Genomic DNA, 15,698 nt, shown 5'->3' on the forward strand with positions numbered 1-15,698 from the left:
CCAAATTGATGTTTCCCTCTCACATAGATATGTCTCTCTCTCCCCTCTTCTCTCTCTAAAAATCAATGAAGATATTTTTTAAAATCTTCCCACAAAAATATTAGATAATATGAGTAGTTATAAGGATGTATTTTTATGGAGATCAGGAAAAAGGTCAGGGCTAATACATGTCAATATGATATCAGAGAATATGTAAAATAGAAAAACAACTAAGATACAAATTGTAAAAAATAAATAATAATAATACTTGAATATGTATATCAACAAAAGTTACTGCTGTTCTCAACAGCCTAGCTGGCAACTTGCCCAGTCTGGGCTGCTCACATGCTGACCTGCCAAGACTATTCTTTGGGGCAAAGGTTGCCCCCATCAGACCAATCATAACCCCCTACTTCTCACTCTTCAGGAAGGTAGAACACCTTTGTAGGTGGCATTTATGGAAATGAACAAATTACGATATAGAAAATAAGGAAATGGAATAGAAAGAAATTTGTGAAGTTTTGGGGTGTGAAAGTACTATTTCATAGATGTCTAGATTTTCAAAGTTTTCATCTCCGTTGTTAGTAGGGCTCTTCAGTTCCATTTTTGGGATGCTGGATGAGGCTTAGTGGCCTCATTGGGCGCTCAAACCCCTTTCTACGTGTAAATGGGCGCTCAAACCCCTTTCTACGTGTAAATATCTCTTCCTTCAGTAGCAGCACTGCAAGAAATAACCTCCCTGAACCGCTTGAACAAACTTCAAAAGGAACTTCAACCACTCACCTGGATACAAGCCAGAGGCTCATTTGTCCAAATCGAATATCCACCAACTAAATAGATCCTCTCATTATGGACAGCAACTCCAGATTCATTTTGGCCTAAAGTAAAGAGAATAAAAAGAAAAAAAAATAAATCCCTTTCCTTGCATGTTTTAATTAACCCTTTTGCCACTGAGAGATACAATTTGCCCTGTGGTGGACTTGTATACTCCACAGGATTTCTGCAGCAACTAATCGCTGCCTCCCACTACTCGGAGGGAGAAATTAAGCACCATTTCTCAGCAAATGAATCTGTGTTGGATCAGAACCAGGTCATAACACTGGTTAGCCAAGTTAGTAAAAACAGCATAAAATACAGCATAAAACTAAGAGTTTCATATTGTTACATGCCATACATTTACAGTAGCAGAAAAAAAGGTGTATTTTAGAAATGCAAGAAACCTCTTGTACTACAAATGCTTTTAAGGCAAGTGCTTACATTTGTAAAGTAACAGCTGCAACCCCAAAGCTGCAACCCCAAGAAACCAATAAAACAGTGCCATGCCCCTAGCGTGCCCCAAAATGAAGACAAATGACAAAAAAGGCAAAGTTACTACCTTCCTCTCTTTACATACACAATAGCTTTAAGACTATATTAAAGTTCGTGAGCTGAGACCAGCCTGGATAGTCCCTAGATACTGACATGCCAAAATGATGAAAGGTCCCTTCCCCATTTAAAAAAGAAGACAGAATAACTCACTACCACATATTCTTCCCTTGAGGCCATCAAAGAGTGAGACAGTCTCTTTTATTGATGGGCTGACACAGGATTGACTCGGATAATAAATAAGCTGTATCCTATAGCAGACAGATCCAGGGACCAAGGGCTCAGGCACCTCTACAGCAACTTAGACCAGAATTAAGTACTGGTAGGTGGGCCTTAAAAATCAGTTTTTCAAAAAACAAAACAAAAACAGCAGCTCAATGCAAAATATTTGAACTTCTCCCACTGGCTATGCCCGCAATGGTGTTTCCCCAGCAGCAGCAGGTGGCTGAGGGCCCACGCGGCATATTAAATCGTCTCCAAGCACTAGTCTGCCCACCATTCTGAGTCTGTGATTTTCCTATTAGCAGAGCAGCCTGGAAGGGACCTGGTCACCTGTGGTTGTTAATGACGCAGCTGACAAGGGAGAAATAGTGTTCAACTCCATAAAGAAATGTCAGGGGTAAGCTGTTCACCGCTTCCCTTTCATTCCCTTCCCTTTCGGGATAAGGATGGCCCATACCTCGTGCTGCTCTGTGGTAAGGTAGGGATGGCTGTGTGTGCCCAGAAATGCTGCCAAACCCCTAAGCTTAGAACTGCTCAAAGGTTTAATCTTTAGGAGAAAACAGCCAGAAACAATATTCAACAGTGACAAATAATGAAAACCATTCTCCTGAACTTAGAAGAAATGAGGACTCATGGAGAGACTTCCACCTTGCAACTGTGCCCTGCAAGCTTTCCTGACTGACTTCTCTCTTCACTCTGACACCAGAGTGCATCGGTGCAGATGGTCACTCCAACTCCGGCCATCCCGCTTCTCGCTAAGTTACTCCTAACCAGAAGGTCTCCTCAGTGTCTGACTGTGGAGTAGGAACTGATGCCATTTGGAAGGATGTACCCCTGACCATGAACGACTGTTTAGTTTTGACATGCACGCTATATGAAATACAAAATGCATTACAGCGGCAGTGTAAAAGCAAAAAAAAAAAAAAAAAAAAAAGAAGACAAGAAATGACTAAAAGTAATGAGAAGTAAAAAATGATTTGCTTCTGTAAAGAGTCATTAACTCTTTCCGCACCTGGTTCCTCCTATTTGTAGTCCAGTTCCTATGTGAATATATTGACAGTAATGGACTTGGCATACCTCTTAGCCACATGGGGACACACACAAAGGTCAAACTAGATGCTCAGCCACCTGATGGGGTGAAGTTTTGTGAGATAAAGAATGTGCACCTTTCTAGTTAATAAAAGCCAGTTGTTTACTGCTGTGTGTACTCAGTATTTAGAGGGGAAGCTTCTTGAATCTTAGCTTTTCCTGATTTACTTGACAAAGGTACTTGCCAGTCAACAGGTTGAAGTTACAGCGCGTCCACTGGTCGGTGTCTATGTTGTAGGAATCTATATGCCGCACCAGGATCCGGTCGTTATTGTAGTCCAGGTCATTACCTCCAAGGACGTAGAGCTTCCTATGGACTGCAGCCATAGAGTGGTAGACCCTTCTCTGCAGCATGGGGCTGCGGCTTATCCACTTATTCTGGAAAAAGAAGTTCAGGTGAATTCTGTTAATAGCAGAACTTCCCGGCAGAGAACAGCTGTGCCTCGTTAGTAGTGGGGACCTAATGTTTGTCAACCACCTTCTGTTTAAATGTTGTTCATATACTTTGAAAGGAATGGGCTTTTTCCCTGAGAACAAGGGCAGAGACACCCACATATTCCAGCTCTATTTTTCAAATCACATGAGGCATTTCCTCTTGTTTGGGTTGCATTTCATAGGGCATTTCTCATTTGTAAGGGAAGCATATGAAAATGTAGAAATTGAGAGAATTTACTTATGCAAATTACCTAAGAGTGAAAGTGCATGGCTAAGTATACTGACTAAGGTGGGGTGATGATTAAGAAACAGGCTCTGGACCTAGATTACCTGACTTTATAATCTGTGTGTAACCTTGAACAATTTACTCGACCTCTCTGTGCCTATTTCCTCATTTGCAAAAAACAGCAGCTCAGTGCAAAACACCTGAACCTCTATCATTGGTTATGTACTCAACGGTGCCTCCCCATTGGGGTAATAATAGCCACCTGCCTAGCCTGTTGTGGAGGTGAAATGAGCTATTACACACAAAGCATATAGAACAATGCCTCACTCATAATAAATATCCAATAAATATACACTTTAAAAAAAGTATTGTGTTAATCACTGACTACCCCCAGCCCCTACCTAAGCTAGGGTGAGGGTGGCTTTGCTGTTCTTCTAAGATTAAGCTCTTGAGATTAATGAAAGAGCTAAGATTTGGTTCAGCAATGAATTCTTTCATTGCCTTTTATCAGCCTCCTTTAATGTATTTACAATCACATTTTCTGTCAAACTGAGAAAAGTTATTTCTAGGCATGTATTGGTTTTTGTAGAAGGCCAAGTTTTATATGATAATTATAGGCAATATTTGGTTCTGGGTTACTCTTAATAATAAGAAAGATATGCTCAATACCTCTTACAATAAGGCTCCTATTTAAAATATATAAAATTAGATAAAAATAAAATATGACTAATTTTATATCTCAATGGACAGGTAAGTAAACATAACCATTTTCTTTATAAACACAAGACATACAGGAACAACCCAGATTCCTTTTTGCCAAGAAAAATTTGGATTTTGACCAGAAAAAAAAAAAACCATATGATGTTTAGAATACACAGAATTTCAATAGTTCACGAAGCTGTAAAGAAAGAAGAAGAAAATGTTTTGTATAATATTGGGTATTAACTAAAGGTATATGTATTACCTTATTTCTAACTAGAGGCCTGGTGCACGAAATTCGTGCACAGGGGAAGGGGGTGTCCCTCAGCCCAGCCTGCACCCTCTCCAATCTGGGACTGCTGGCTCCCAACTGCTCGCCTGCCTGCCTTCCTGATTGCCCCTAACTGCTTCTGCCTGCCAGCCTGATTGATGCCTAACTGCACCCCTGCCAGCCTGTTTGCCCCTAACTTCCCTCCCCTGCAGGCCTGGTACCCCCAACTGCCCTCCCCTGCAGGCCTGGTTCCCCCAACTGCTCTCCCCTGAAGGCCTGGGTCCCCCCCAACTGCCCTCCCCTGCAGGCCTGTCCCTCCCAACTGCTCTCCCCTGCAGGCCTGGGTCCCTCCCAACTGCCTTTCCCTGCAGGCCTGGTCGCCCCCAACTACCCTCCTCTGCTGGCTTGGTCACCCCTAACTGCCCTCCCCTGCAGGCTTGATCACCCCCAACTGCCCTCCCTTGCAGGCCTGGTCCCTCCCAACTGCCCTCCCTTGCTGGCCATCTTGTGGTGGCCATCTTGTGTCCACATGGGGGCAGGATCTTTGACCACATGGGGGCAGCCATCTTGTGTGTTGGAGTGATGGTCAATCTGCATATTATTCTTTTATTAGATAGGATAGAGGCCTGGTGCATAGGTGGGGGCCAGCTGGTTTGCCCTGAAGGGTATCCCAGATCAGGGTGGGCGTTCCCTTGGGGCATGGGGCAGCCTGGGAGAGGGGCCTATGGTGGTTTGCAAGCCGGCCACACCCCCTGGTGACCCAAGTGGAGGCCCTGGTATCTGGGGTTTATTTATCTTCTACAATTGAAACTTTGTAGCCTGGAGCGGAGCCAAGCCTTCTGCTTGCTCGGTGCCGGCAGCCATTTCTATTGGGATTTATGTATCTTCTATAATTGAAACTTTGTAGCCTTAAGTGAGACCTGGGCCGACCAGGGTGTGCAGAAAGCTTGGCTTCCTCCATCACCGGGGGCAACCCTAGCTTCCTGCTCTTTCCAGCTCGTGGCTGCCGCCATTTCTGTTTGGATTTATGTATCTTCTATCATTGAAACTTTGTAGCTGTGAGTGGAGGCCTAGGCCGGCAAGGGCAGGCGGAAAGCTTGGCTTCCTCCATTACCGGGGAAACCCAAGCCTCCCTCCTGCTCTCTGTGGCCGTAGCCATCTTGGTTGGGTTTATTTGCATATTCGCTCCTGATTGGCTTGTGGGCGTGGCTTGTGGGTGTAGCAGAGTGATGGTTAATTTGCATAATACTCTTTTATTATATAGGATTTCTCTTTTAAAGATACACTAAAAAAAAAGAAACAAAAATGAAAGTGGTTTGTACAATTTGAAAGGCTTGCATTTATCTGTTCCTCCTTTTTTGTTGTTTTTAATCCTCATCCGAGGATATTTTTCCATTGATTTTTTATGGAGAGTGGAAGAGAGAGGGAAAGACAGAGAAACATGTTGATTGGTTGCCTCTTGCATGAGCCCTGACCAGGACCCAGGCCAGGGAGGAGCCTGCAACAAGGTACATGCCCATGACCGGAATTGAACCTGGGACCCTTTGGTCTGCAGGCCACTGCTCTATCTGCTGAGCCAAACTGGCTAGGGCTGCTTCTCCTTTTTAAACATGTCATACTAAGAATCTCCTTCCAATTAAATGTCTTCTTTAATAAAAGAGTCAAACCTTGCTTTCGGGTATTCCGCTAAGAAATATCTTTAGTACATTACATGGGAGTGTATTTACCTCAAAACTCTGATGATACTTTCCTTAGGATGCTTTCTATGAGGCAACCCTGTGTAATATTAGAAATTGGCGTCTGCATTAGCAGTCCGGTCCCCTGCCATAGGACTGTGGACTCCATCTGGTTTGCAAAGCCTGCCTGCATCCCCTGATTACATCTTTAGCCTCCTTCACTGCCGTGCCTGCCAGGTGAGCCGACAACCACTGCAAAGGCAAGGAAACAGAGAGGCCTGGTGGGGTCATTCCTAATAAGCTAGCACGTGAATACTAATCAGTGCTGGGGAAGCAGAGGTCACCCCAGCCTGGCTGTTGGCACGTAGCGATGTGCTCTGTGGCAGATGGCAGGCATTATCGACTCTCCACAAAGGCCTAGCAGTGAAATAAGCACCGGGGCTGAGTGATAGCGTTATTGAGATTCTGAGCAAGATGCAAGCAGATGTGATGTTTGCCAGGACCCTCTGTAAACAATATGCCAGCAGAATTTTTAAAAAGAGCATGTGTGTACAAACATGAGACAGAAGTCATTTGAGAAATGTTAACCATTTAACCACGTGTGCACTGAACTCAAGCAACTGCAATTAATGATCCCTCTTGAGACATCTGGCCCATGGACATGTGGTCTCTGAAATCTACAGCTTCTAATGACATCAGGAAACACACTTGCAAAGACAGAAATACCTTCGTTAAATTCAGAATTAAGTAATTGTTAAAATAAAAAGATTCCAAATAGATTGAGATCACTTTGGACATACATTTGATGGCTAATCCCAAATTGGACAGCCAATGCCAACCTGTTGTTTCATGTTCCAGTATTTCCAGCAGACAAATATTAAATCCCCAAGTTAAATCGTTTGGAATATTGTCATAATCATGAAAAATATTGACATGACCAAAATCATAGAAATAGCAAGTTTCAGCACATATTTGCTGAAGATATTTTGGTAGAAGAAAAGAAAATAAAAATAGTTCTTTTTGCGGGGAGGGGAGATGTTATGTGTGCATGAGAAGTGGCAGAAGGAGGATCAGGCGCCATCATTATGCTTTCAGTTCAGGCCCCAGTTTTCAGATGAAAAACAAACTCTTCAGCCACTTCTACTTTGGACATGTCCCTAGACCCTGTTCTAGGACATGCTGGCTATATTGAGTTAAATAGAAGTCATTATTTTATTCTGGAATAATGAAACCATAAAAAGCCCACCCCACTGCCCATGACATGCCTTCTAAAAGGACATAGCAACAGGACCCTTCTTTGGATGCCTCTGAATATGAACAGCTACGTGAGATAATGGAAATACCTTCCCCTTTTTTCTACATTGGGCAAAACTCTAAAAGAGTTAAGCATGTTGTATAGAAGAAAACTGAAGGAGCTGAAACTTTATGAGAAAAAAAAAGCAAAAAGCAGTTTATCCAGATGCTTCCTTTTCTATATAGGTTTAAGATGCATGTGTGTGTGTGTGTGTGTGTGTGTGCGTGTGTAGACTTGGCATTCCAACTACTAATTACTTACACATCTTTTAAAATTCATTTTAAATTAAGGTAATGAGCTCTTCTTATAGGATTCTTACCTGGTTAGGTTCATACACCATTAGTCTATTCTGATACTGTGCGGTGTTAGTTACTCCACCTGTAATGGATTAACACGTGTTAGAGCTTTCATGAATAAGAAATAGGATATTCCAACATAAGAATGAGATACAATTAAAGAAAAATTAGCTACTGTTGAGAATCTGTTTGTATAACCTTATGGTGAACCTATGACATAAGTAAGAAGCTTATTTTGAAGCAGTTTCATTTTCAAGAAACATTTCAGAGGCAATCCAGTTGAGAGCAAGCAGCAACTATGCAGAGATTAGCAAGAGATCCCCAATTCTGGCAAGCTGTTCAACATGGCCAGAATGAGGGGAAATGAGTAGAGAGGGAGAGGGAGTGAATACAGCACACAGACAAATCTCTGCAATTTATGCCAGGAACATAGTTCTATAGAAAATTCTTGTCTTTAGCTAAATCAACAGTTTTACATCTCTAGCCTTCTATATACTAACGAAGTGATATCCTCATATCTCTTTAGAAGAACCATATCTAAGAAAAGACATTACTTATAAAAAGAAATCTAGCTGTGGCCAGTGTGGCTTAGTTGCTTGAGTGTTGTCCCATGCACCAAGAGGTCACTGGTTCAATCCCTGTCAGGGCACATGCCCTGGTTGCAGGCTGGATCCCTAGTAGGGGGCATGCAGGAAGCAGCCGATGGATGTTTCTCTCTCTCTCTTCCTCTCTCTCTAAAATCAATGAAAACATATTTTTAAAAAGAAATCTAGAACCAATGCTATCCAATAGAATATAACAAGACTCACAAATGTGAGTCACATATGCAATTTTAACTTTTCTACTAGCCACATTAAAAGTAAAAACAGTGAAATTAAACCAAATATAAATTTCATTTCATTAAAAATAGCCAAATAGCCAAAATATTATCTTTTCAACATGATATCAATGTAAAAAATACTGAGATTTTTTTTTCATGTTAAGTCTTCAAAATGTATATTTGACATAGCATATCTCAATCCAGATTAGCCACATTTCAAGCACTCAGTAAGCTACAAGTGGCTAGTGACTACCATAGTGGACAGCATCCTTCTAGAGCACAGTTGCTGCTGTCCTCAGCTTTTTTTAACCCTTCTTGACAACTGCTTAAATAAATAAAAAAAAAAACAACCCTGAAACCTTCTGCTTAATCAAGAACAACTAAAAAATCATTACACGTTTAGCTAAATTTCTCATACTTCTTTTCATGTTTGTGGTATACACTGAGCCCTATACAACACCGAAATACTTGATTCTACTTTAATTTTTACCATTAAATGGAAAAGCTAAAAAATAAAACAGCAAAAAGAAAATAATATGATATCAAATCTTAGGTGATAACAGAAATATAAGTACCCCCCCCTCCAATTCTATCTTTAAAAATATTGCCTCACACGTATTACTAGATACTTGTTTTTAGCTAAATTGACATCCTTATTTTAATAAGTATCACAAAGAAGCAGCTACTTTTGCAATAAATATCTAAAGCTGAGCTAGACTGAAAAGTTTCCTATTGATTTTTTTTGAAAGATCCAGAGACATGGAAGCATGAAACTGATAGGGAAGTGGGGAGAAGGGCGGGAAGAGATTAACCAAATAATTTATATGCATATATGCATAAACCATGGACACATATAATAGTGTGGTAAAGGTCTGGGGGAGGGGGCGGTGGGAGCAGGAGGGAGGGGGTCATTGGGGAAAAAAGGGGACATCTGTAATACTTTCAACAATAAAGATACCTTTTTTTTAATGAGTACTGTTACAATACTGTCCAAGACAGCCTTATCCCTGTCAGCTTGACTGTACACAGGCTTCTTCCTGCCTCTAGGCCCCTAACTTCCCTTTTCACAGAACACTTACTTTAGAGAACTTCTAATTATAAATTCATTCTCTGTCTCAGTAAGATGTAAATCATTTAAGAAGCTTCTTGCAAGTTTTAGACTGAGGAATATCTTCCTCCAAGACCTGGAGCTATCCCGTTGAAATGTAATCATCAAGGCAGACAAAGCCCCTCTCTCCCATTCTCTATGGAGGGTAGGAGCCTAACTTCGGTGGGTGCCAATCAGCAAACGTAAATGTCCCAAATACAGAGAAAAACGTTTACCAACTCAGGGATAACTGAATGGGCTCAACAGATCACATTGGTCAACCTTCCTCCAAAGTCCTTCAGTACTTTTCCACTAGTTCACGCCTCTGCTTCAAAACCCTCTTGCCTCTTGTTTTTCAGAGGAGTTGATTTCAGACTGCTTTCTGGTCTCTCTCTACTAGTGCAATAGTCTTACATAAAGTCTTCCTTGTCTATTTTACTTTGTCCATTATAACTTTTGCTTTGACAGTTCAGATACTTTGAGTAGGTCACCACCATCAACTCCATGGGCAGGTGTCAAGTCAACCAGAAGGCAGAGTGTTAGTATATAGCCCTCAACTGAGCTGAAATAATCCATTAATACTAATGGATACATGAAGGGGAGGGAACCTGTCCAGGTCAGTCATTACTCTCTCATTCAACTGTAGTAAGGAGATTACATCTTTCATGTAATTGACCATGGCTATTATTAACTGGAGGGCTTTTTATTTTTGTAATTCTCTCTGAAGCTTGCAACCACTTTTTAAGCTCAATGAAAGATTTGTCCAAGGAGGAAATGCAAATAACAGAGAGAAATGAGCTTCCTGCTCTCAAAAAAAGTCTTTTTTGTGTTTCTCATTGAATGTCTCATTTTAAAAATGAAAAGAAAACACACTTGAGAAAGCTGAGGCTGAAGTGCCTACATGGAGTGAAATAGCAAAATAAATACAGCGGTATGTTTGCTTTTTCCTCCCAACCTTCCTTTTCTTATCTGATTAAAAACTGAATGTCCAATAATTCTTTCTACACAAGAATAATCAAACCTATTGAGACCTCACAAGTCTTCAGTATTAAAATGATTGCCAAGTTTTGATCTGGGCCATAACCGCCAGATTAATAGCCAGCTCACCTATAATCATTTCTCCAAATGAGAGGGAACAGAGGGTAAAGCTCCCACCCACTATTTCAAAACTCTGATGGTTTACCTACTTGTTTTAGAAATATGGGACAGAATTAATATCTACTGCAGTAAACTATCTGTTTATGACACTATTTGAAAATATTTACACTACTATATGTACCAAACTCTGCCCATTATAGATTAAATGCACCACCAGTGGATTAGAATGTAGCTATTACATCCTCTCTCCCAAGCAGGGCACACAGTTTATCTTTACCCTATTCAGAATTATTATTTACTGTCTTCCACAGATGCATCAGCTGCATTAAAATCTGCACTCAGTAATTAGATTCCTTACCCTTACATACAAATTTTCACTCACATGACAACGTTTTGAAATGAGATATTGGATTACTAGTTGGGAGTAGAGACAGAAGTCCTAGTTAGTTATTTGGTTGATTACTTCTCGAATGTTAAACCACAGGAGGTGCCTAAAAAAACGAGTGCTGTAACTTTTGCCAAGTCAGGACTGCAAGGGAAAACCTTAGAAATTGGTTTTATTGTGTTTCCCTTTGAAATAGTTTACAAATGAGCACATAAATAAAAACAAATTCTTCTCAGTACAAAACATACATTTTTTAAAAAGCCCCCAAGTTCTCCGTCCACATGTCTCTGGCAGTGTTACTCATCGGCAGAGCTTGGTCATTACATTCCCTTCACATAACACTCCTCACTTTCAGATTCATCTGCTGAAATGAGATGCTAAGGATTTGCATACAGATTTGACTATACAAAAATAGATATGGAATTAATAACAGTCGCTATATGTTTTAATTTCTCCCAGACGGGAGTACCCTGGCCTGCAGTGGTGTTCCTGGCTTTGAAAGTCATCAAGCTGATTTGTCTGCTCTGGGTTATGATGCCACATGCTGCTCCACTGTCCCCTGCAATCAAAGGCTTGCAAAGATAGATTCCAGGCCATCCAGTATATTTTATAGATTGGCAGTTTTGATCTCCCTCCCCCACCCCAGGGGGGAATAATCTGCATCTTAACAGCTTTCTATAGATACATCTGTCATTAAATATGCCATTTCGTATCAGCATCCATTTTTAAAGCCAAGTTTTCCCTAACTTTGAAGTGCCACCGTCAAAGTGAAGACTTTCCACAAAAATTGAAAATGAACGACCCTGTCTTATACTTTTTTGCACTGTGACTTAAAGATATACAGCAGGTTCCCCCAAAGTCAAATAAGTCTTTAAAAACTGCCAGAAGGAATGAAAAGTTACCACCATGCTACCAGCAGTGAGCAATGCTTTCTATCATCAAGACAAGAGGAAAGCATTTTTCTTAAGCTTCCCTGTTCACCCACCTACAAAGTGTTGTGACAAATGGATGAACGTGTGCCGGAGAGAGGATGACAGGTGACTGCCAAACAAGCAATCTTTGTCTGCACTACTGAGAATTCACCGGCTCCCAAATCCACTCTGTTCAAGAGCAGCAGCTGGTCAATGCTAGTGGAGTCTATAAAATCATGTGTTTAGAAAAAACAACTTTCAATATTTGGTGATCAAGGTAGGTCAAGTCTGGGAGCTCTGCTAATTTTTTTCAAGGACAGAAAATACCTCTGTTGACAGAATCCCACACTAGTACAACACTAGTACCCGTGATGCAAAAAACCCAATGTGCCCATGCCCTCAGGGGAGATGCTCCAAGCTGGAATTCTGCTGGCCAGTTCAAGATTGTGGAAAACCATCTCAGGTTCTCTGCAAGTCTCCTGGAGGCCTGCAGTGCCCCCCAGCTTCACGCTAGTTGAAGGGGAGAGTTTCTGGACAGGCTGTGCTATCAACAGGCTCCTTTATGACTCTATTCTTGGGGGACCATTTAACACAGCCACACTCAGGTTCCTTATAATCAACACCGAGAAGACGAGATCTCTCACTGGTTTCAGATGAACTATAGTGCACGGTATAGAGGCAATCTATAAAGGGAAGGTTATTACAATACTGTACTAGTTGGTTTATATAAATTTCATAAAAGGTACAAATGAGTATGTATGGAATATTGAAAAAATAACTAAGTATGAAATACTGAATTAATTAATAATGAATTAATTTTGTATTATGAAATAGATTGCTTATAACTCTTTTTTTTTCTAATAACCAGAATTACTGGCTGGCTTATAAGGATATCAAAGGTTGTTTCCTTCAATAGTTTAAGCCTCTCCTCTGTAAAATCACTCTAGTTCTCAAAAGACTAAAACTTCACACTTACAGTCTAATTATCAAAAGAATGACCTGATATTAGGTGTGAGTTCATATTAATCATTTTTTATAGAGACAAACTCATTATTAGTCCTTGATAAAAGGGACATCATGGGAATATTTGCAATAAATGCAAAAATAAGCTTTTTATTATCTATTTTACAGATTAGACTGGCCATATTTTTGGAGTGTTTATAATACTACATAAACAATTAAAGCCAAGAATCATTCTACTAAATTAGCATCGTGAGTAGAAGTATACTTAATCCATGCATTAAATTAAAACTAGTATCCATATTATTTCTGTCACACTTGAGCAAACCACACAAATGGATGGCTAATTAATATACTCAAAATCTGCAAAGAAAGTCTCAAATTTACAAACTATAAAGGAAGGGTTGATGCAGCTGAAAATAAATTGTATTTATGTTACCTAGAGTGAACAGATATAAACTTGTGACCCAAAATATATAAAGTATGCCAAATGTGCTATTTTAAATTAGTGAAATGATAAACAAGGGTAAAATCTACTACAATGCAGATGTCAGCTGCCCTTCAAAATCTTAATAAAATTCCCTCTCCCATTCCTCATTTTATAGAAAGCTGAAATCCTGCCTCCAAAGATTTCTGCATGTTCCTAGCAGGGTTAACCTCTGAAGGTCACCTCTGCTTGTCTCTGTTGTCCTGGCTTAGCTGTGTTGTTGCTAGATCTTTTATCACCCTCCTGCCATTAACCAATTAGTCAGCCATCCCCCACTTCTATGATGAAGCTTTAACCTTCTCTCTTCTTAGGAAGAAAGAAAATGACTTATTTCCCATATTCATAGGTAGAGGAATTTAGCTCACTATTCTACCTTCTTTTTCTAGGTTCATCTAGACAAAAATGGATCAACTAACCAAAGGCTTTTCTCTTTTCTCTCCTTGAGAGGAATTCTGGAGTCAATGGGTTAGACATTTTTTTCCTAATTAACTAAACTAACAATTTTAAAGGCCACTGGATGACTATCCTATATAATAAAAGGCTAATATGCAAATTGTCCCCTCAGGAGTTCGACCCGGAGACTGGGAGTTCAATTGCTCACTATGATGTGCGCTGACCACCAGGGGGAAGAACATGGCAAGTGACCAGCAGTGGCTGCAGGGTGCTGAGGGAGTGAGGGAAGGAGGGGGCGGGGAACCTGATTGGCCCTGATCGCCGGCCAGGCCTAGGGACCCTACCTGTGCATGAACTTCATGCACTGGATCTCTAGTATCCTATCCAATAAAAGAGTAATATGCAAATTAACCATCACTCTGGCACACTCACAAAGCCACGCCCACCAGCCAATCAGGAGCGAGTATGCAAAATAACCCAACCAAGATGGCTGTGGCCACAGAGAGAGCAGGAGGGAGTCTTGGGTTTCCTCGGCGATGGAGGAAGCCAAGCTTTCTGCACACCTTGGCTGGCCCAGGCCTCCACTCCAGGCTACAAAGTTTCAATTATAGAAAATAAATTCCAACAAAAATGGTGGCAGCCACGGAGCTGGAGAGAGCAGGAGGCTAGGGTTGCCCCCGGTGATGGTGGAAGCCAAGCTTCTGCAACCCTGGCCTGCCTTGGCCTCTGCTTAAGGCTACAAAGTTTCAATAGTAGAAGATAAATAAATCCCAGATACCAGGGCCTCCGCTTGGGTTGCCGGGGGGTATGGCCAGCCTGCAAACCACCACAGGCCCCTCGCCCAGGCTGCCCCATGCCCCAAGGGAACCCCCACCCTGATCTGGGACACCCTTCAGGGCAAACCAGCTGGCCCCCACCCGTGCACCAGGCCTCTATCCTATTTAATCCTATCTAATAAAAGAATAATATGCAGATTGACCACCACTCCAACACACAAGATGGCTGGCCCCATGTGGACACAAGATGGCCACCACAAGATGGCCAGCAGGGGAGGGCAGGTGGGAGGGACCAGGTCTGCAAGGGAGAACAGTTGTGGGTGATCAGGCCAGCAGGGGAGGGAAGTTGGGAGGGACCAGGCCTGCAAGGGAGGGCAGTTGGGGGCGATCAAGCCTGCAGGGGAGGGCAGTTGGGGGTGACCAGGCCGGCAGAGGAGGGAAGTTGGGGGACCGTGCCTGCAGGGAAGGGCAGTTGGGGGTGACCAGGCCTGCAGGGGAGAGCAGTTAGGGGGGACCAGGCCTGCAGGGGAGGGCAGTTAGGGGCAAACAGGCTGGCAGGGGAGCAGTTAGGCATCAATCAGGCTGTCAGGGGAGTGGTTAGGGGGTGATCAGGCTGGCAGGCAGAAGTGGTTAGGAACAATCAGGAAGGTATGCAGGCGAGCAGTTGGGAGCCAGCAGTCCTGGATTGTGAGAGGGATGTCCGACTGCCCGTTTAGGCCCGATCTTACCGGGATCAGGCCTAAACGGGCAGTCGGACATCCCTTGAGAGGTCCCAGATTGGAGAGGGTGCAGGCTGGGCTGAGGGACACACCCCGCCCCCCCCCCCCCCAATGCACGAATTTCATGTACCAGGCCTCTAGTTGTATATAACATGTAATCCTTTCAGAAAACAATGTTCTAATCTAAACCAAATGCAGTTTAGAGTTAGGTCCATATTATCACTAAATTTCTTTTTAACTTGTGTCACATTTATGGTTTAGAAACTGAACTACAGAACCACAGGAAGAAAGATGTTATGTGGCTCCGTTCTGTGTCCTGCGAAAGACGGTCAGTTAAACCGTAAAAGATAATCAAATGATTGTTGATTCTAAACAACTCTCCAGGTTTGACTATTCTCCAGTGTATCATGTCATTTGGAAGTTCTTCTGACCATGTGGGCATGTTTTGAGATCTTTGTTGTAGTGATAAACTACTAGTTTGTGTGGTTTCATGGGGAAAACATGGTTTTC

General features: G+C 41.9%; 1 protein-coding gene across 8 annotated transcripts in view; it reads right to left on the reverse strand.

The window, feature by feature from the left end:
- KLHL32 (kelch like family member 32) overlaps positions 1-15,698 on the reverse strand; it is a 196,340-nt gene that overhangs the window by 13,338 nt on the left and 167,304 nt on the right. For all 8 annotated transcript variants that reach the window (XR_013960464.1, XM_080665871.1, XM_080665869.1 and 5 more), the window contains 3 exons: positions 7,576-7,634; positions 2,841-3,033; positions 763-857 (listed from right to left, as the gene is read on the reverse strand). Coding sequence is in view for 7 of the 8 variants with exons in the window: in XM_080665871.1 (XP_080521997.1) it covers positions 763-857; positions 2,841-3,033; positions 7,576-7,634 (347 nt within the window). In the remaining variant the exon portion in view is untranslated. The remainder of the gene's footprint in view (positions 1-762; positions 858-2,840; positions 3,034-7,575; positions 7,635-15,698) is intronic.

This window comes from Plecotus auritus (genome assembly GCF_963455305.1).
Source record: "Plecotus auritus genome assembly, chromosome: 4".
Taxonomy (NCBI): domain Eukaryota; kingdom Metazoa; phylum Chordata; class Mammalia; order Chiroptera; family Vespertilionidae; genus Plecotus; species Plecotus auritus.